The 5,041-nt window shown below is 30.7% G+C and overlaps 1 protein-coding gene across 1 annotated transcript; it reads left to right on the top strand.

The window, feature by feature from the left end:
* Positions 1 to 2,709: 2,709 nt before the first annotated feature.
* LOC126718604 (UDP-glycosyltransferase 74B1-like) lies at positions 2,710 to 4,750 on the top strand. Its single transcript, XM_050420898.1, has 2 exons — positions 2,710 to 3,385; positions 3,814 to 4,750. Exons 1-2 carry the CDS (start codon positions 2,744 to 2,746, stop codon positions 4,543 to 4,545), a joined length of 1,374 nt encoding a protein of 457 aa, XP_050276855.1. The 5' UTR covers positions 2,710 to 2,743; the 3' UTR covers positions 4,546 to 4,750.
* Positions 4,751 to 5,041: the final 291 nt, after the last annotated feature.

The following is a 5,041-nucleotide window of genomic DNA, read 5'->3' as shown; positions in this document are numbered from 1 at the left end:
ACAGTGCAGTCTCAACTGCCCCTCTCAAAAAAAGAAGCTCATTCAATATTCACATTAATTATCTTATCTTTATGTGCTCTTTTATTACTATACATTTATTGTTTCTTGAATCTCTTAATCTCTCATTCAAGAAATAATATAGAGCATATAAAGTTTTAGGGAAATACCAATGAATGCCTTAGAGCAATGATTAACAATCCATTTAAATAAAGTTTTTAGGAGAAAAAAATTAATATTTTGACAACTTTTTCCATTTTCTATAAAAGTGATGTTAAAACTTTCTTAAAATGGATATACAGTGCAGTCTCAACTGCCCCTCTCAAAAAAAGAAGCTCATTCAATATTCACATTAATTATCTTATCTTTATGTGCTCTTTTATTACTATACAGTGCAATCTCAACGGCCCCTCTAAAAAAATGAAGCTCATTCGATATTCACATTAATTATCTTATCTTTATGTGCTCTTTTATTACTATACATTTATTGTTTCTTGAATCTCTTAATCTCTCATTCAAGAAATAATATAGAGCATATAAAGTTTTAGGGAAATACTAATGAATGCCTTAGAGCAATGATTAACAATCCATTTAAATAAAGTTTTTAGGAGAAAAAAATTAATATTTTGAGAACTTTTTCTATTTTCTATAAAAGTGATGTTAAAACTTTCTTAAAATTGATATACAGTGCAGTCTCAACTGCCCCTCTCAAAAAAAGAAGCTCATTCAATATTCACATTAATTATCTTATCTTTTTGTGCTCTTTTATTACTATACATTTATTGTTTCTTGAATCTCTTAATCTCTCATTCAAGAAATAATATAGAGCATATAAAGTTTTAGGGAAATACCAATGAATGCCTTAGAGCAATGATTAACAATCCATTTAAATAAAGTTTTTAGGAGAAAAAAATTAATATTTTGAAAACTTTTTCCATTTTCTATAAAAGTGGTGTTAAAACTTTCTTAAAATGGATATACAGTGCAGTCTCAACTGCCCCTCTCAAAAAAAGAAGCTCATTCAATATTCACATTAATTATCTTATCTTTATGTGCTCTTTTATTACTATACATTTATTGTTTCTTGAATCTCTTAATCTCTCATTCAAGAAATAATATAGAGCATATAAAGTTTTAGGGAAATACTAATGAATGTCTTAGAGCAATGATTAACAATCCATTTAAATAAAGTTTTTAGGAGAAAAAAATTAATATTTTGACAACTTTTTCCATTTTCTATAAAAGTGGTGTTAAAACTTTTTTAAAATGGATTGTTAATCATTGCCATAAGGGCACTCGTTGGCATGACCCAAAATTTTAATACCACTTAGAGCATTTGTTAATAGATAATTTTAGAAAAGTTTTAATACAACTTTTATGGAAAATATAAAAATTTGTGAAAAAATCAATTACTTTTTTCTTTTCCTATAAAAAGTTTCTAAAAATAATTGCTAAACTGATACTCTTAGGGCATTTATTAATTTTTCCTATTTCGAAAAAATAGAGCATTGTGACTCGTAAGGAGCAAAAAAGGAAAAATAATTTTTTTTTGAGAATAAGGAAAAAAAATAATTTAATTCGAATGCTGAATGAACAAGTAAATAGTAATGAAAAATAATTAAGGGTCATGTTAATAGATGTGCTTAGGGAAATTGTTAATAAACTATAATAGAAAATTTTTGACACACTTTTCATAGCATAGAAAATATAGAAAATTGTCAACAATATTTATTGTTTTATCATTCTCCAAATAAAATGTTTCTAAAAATAGCTACTAAACCAAATAATTAATACTAAGAGCATTGGTTAACATTTCCCAATAATTAATGCCCTTCCACAATAATTTCCAAATAATAAGGCAAGAGGAAAAAAGTAAAATTAATTAATGTGAATGCAAAATGAGCAAGTAAATAGTAATGAAAAACAATTAATGCCCTTCCACAATAATTTCCATGTCTTATGTGGCACAGTGGCAGCATTCATATGAAGTTATGAACAAATTTCAATAAAAGTTCAAAACATTGGTTTTGATATATGGTAAGAAGCATAGATAAGATTCAAATCCTTGAATTATTCATATAAAAGAAAATTAAATTATTTATAAAAGAGGGAAATAATAACGGATGCCCTAAAGATATTGGTTTTTAGAAACTATTTTAAGAAACTTTTTATAGAAAAAGAACAAAAGAAATTAATTGTTTTAACAATTTTTTATATTTCCCATAAAAGTGATGTTAAAATTTTCCTAAAATTATTTATTAATAATTGTCCTAAGGGCACCCGTTAATAGGAGAGGGTCCTATTAATGGGTGCCCTTAGGGCAATGGTTAACAATCTATTTTAGAAAAGTTTTGACAGCACGTTTATGAGAAATAGAAAAAACTATCAAAACATTAATTACTTTTGTTTTCTTTCCTCATAAAAAATTTCTTTAAATTAATTATTAACCACTGCTCTAAAATCATCCATTAACATTTCCCTAATAAAAAAAATGAAAGTATAGATAAGATGCCAGCTAATTAATTATTGAGTAAAATGAGTTATTTTATGATTTCAACATTTACCACAATTATGTGATAAATTAATTGTAATTACACTTTTACATTAATCCATCACATTTTGTTGGCCACCCTCAGTTTGCCAAAAGTCTGGTCCTAGTTTTTTAGTATAAAATTTACTGTAAAACAAGTTTCTCTCTAGCCTATATATAAGGATAGTTAAGGAGAAACAACAATAACATAAAGAAATGGAGGAAACAGAGTATAGAGGTCACGTTGTGGTGCTCCCATATCCAAGCCAGGGTCACATTAACCCTCTCCTCCAATTTGCAAAACGTTTAGCCTCAAAAGGGGTCAAGGCCACAATAGCTACAACTCGTTATACTCTCAAGTCCATTTGTACAGCAAACGTTGGTGTAGAGCCCATCTCCGATGGGTTTGATGAGAGTGGCTTTGCACAAGCAAAAAACGTGGACTTGTTCCTGAAGTCATTCAAGGCCAATGGCTCAAGAACTCTATCTGAACTCATCCAAAAGTTTCAACACTCTGGTTCTCCCGTGAGTTGTGTTGTGTATGATTCATTTTTGCCATGGGCTCTTGATGTTGCTAAGCAACATGGCATTTATGGAGCACCATTCTTTACCAATTCAGCCACTGTATCCCACATATTCTGTCTCATACACCATGGCAAACTTTCGTTGCCATTGAAGCTTGAAACTACACCACTAATCATTCCTGGCCTACCTCCATTGAACTTCCCTGACCTACCAAGCTTTCTTAAGTTGCCAGAAAGTTATCCAGCATACTTGGCAATGAAATTAAGTCAGTTTTCCAACTTGGACATGGCTGATTGGATATTTAGCAACACTTTCGAAGAATTAGAAGCCGAGGTATGTGACTAACATCACCATTATCAATTATCATGTTAACTTACAGATATTTTACCATCAATTCAATGTAGTCATTCTTCTCACTAGCATAGAAGCAGCATGAAAGAATAGAATTTTACAGTATATACTTCTTTTTTTACTTGTACACAAGTTTTTTTGTTTTCTTAGAACCCATCACACACAAGAAAAACAAAAAGGGGTTCTAACAAGTTAATATTGGATATTGTCTTATTTAATATATATTTTATAATATTATTGGCATTAGGTAAATATTTACCTACCCAAAAAAAAAAAAAAAAAAAATATATATATATATATATATATATTTACCTACCAAAAAAAAAATTTGTTTACCATAAAATGACCCTTTCTTTTTCTTATTATACGCTTACTAAAACAAAAAATTTTCGTGTTTTATGTTTGAGTAGGAAGCGAGAAGCATATCAAAGCTCTGGCCAGCAAAGTTGATCGGACCAATGGTCCCAGCGGCTTACTTAGATGGTCGGATTGAAGATGACAAAGGATATGGAGCAAGTCTATGGGAGCCTTTTAGTGATGATTGCATCAAATGGCTAGAAACAAAGCCACCTAAGACAGTAGTGTATGTCTCTTTTGGAAGCATGGTCTCCTTGACATTAGAAGAAATGGAAGAAATTGCATGGGGCTTGAAGGAGAGTGGCTTGCATTTCCTGTGGGTTGTAAAAGAATCTGAGCAAGATAAATTGCCTGATGGGTTTGTGGACTCAACAAAAGAAAAGGGTTTGATTGTGTCATGGTGCAACCAACTAGAAATACTGGAAAACCAAGCCATTGGTTGCTTTGTAACACACTGTGGGTGGAACTCAACACTAGAAGGGTTGAGCCTTGGGGCACCTATGGTGGGAGTGCCAAAGTGGGCTGACCAATTGACAGATGCAAAGTTTGTGGAGGAGATTTGGGGTGTGGGGCTAAGAGCCAAGGAGGATGATAAGGGAGTTGTGAGAAAAGAAGAGCTTGTAATTTGTTTGAAGGAAGTGATGGAAGGAGAGAGGAGCCAGCAGATTAAGAAGAATGCTAGTAAATGGAGGGAGTTGGCTAAGAAAGCAGTCAGTGAAGGAGGGAGCTCTGACAAGAATATCAATGAATTTGTTCAGCATTTGGTACAAAAGGATAGGCAATGAACTTTTCTAATAGTTACCATTTGGTGTAGTTTAGATTGACCTTCCTAGCAATTATGCAATTGCGTGTTTTTTTTTTTTTTTTTTTTTTTTTTTTTTTTGGAGAAATTATGCAATTGTGTTTTATTGTGTGTAAGTGAGGAGGCATTAGTTTTATGTATCGTCTTTTACAATATGAGAATTTAATATAATTATAAGATTTACAATATGAGAATCTAATATAACTATAAGATTCACATTCTACGAAAAAAACTAATACATATGTTGAATGTATAAAATAAATTATTAGTGATTGCGTGTGAATGGTCATGTGAATTTGTTTTAGCTAGGTCAACGTGTGTCTTGTTTTCCCTATCTTGTCATTGTTTTGTTTGATTCCTTTCATTGGAATGTATTTAAATGGGAATTCTTTCATATAGTCCCTGTTTAGCTAATGAAGAATTACTAATGAAATTCTTTTTTCCCCGTACATTCTTTAATATCTTCATTTTTGCATAAA

This window comes from Quercus robur, chromosome 3, assembly GCF_932294415.1.
Source record: "Quercus robur chromosome 3, dhQueRobu3.1, whole genome shotgun sequence".
Taxonomy (NCBI): domain Eukaryota; kingdom Viridiplantae; phylum Streptophyta; class Magnoliopsida; order Fagales; family Fagaceae; genus Quercus; species Quercus robur.
The sequence above is the reverse complement of the archived record's forward strand: the minus strand, read 5'-3'. Positions and strand labels throughout refer to the sequence as shown.

Excerpts from the sequence above, each read along its gene's own strand:
- LOC126718604 (XM_050420898.1), top strand. The coding sequence starts at position 2,744 with ATGGAGGAAACAGAGTATAGAGGTCACGTTGTGGTGCTCCCATATCCA. Across the intron at positions 3,386-3,813 it reads TCGAAGAATTAGAAGCCGAG|GAAGCGAGAAGCATATCAAA; the intron begins GTATGTGACTAA and ends ATGTTTGAGTAG.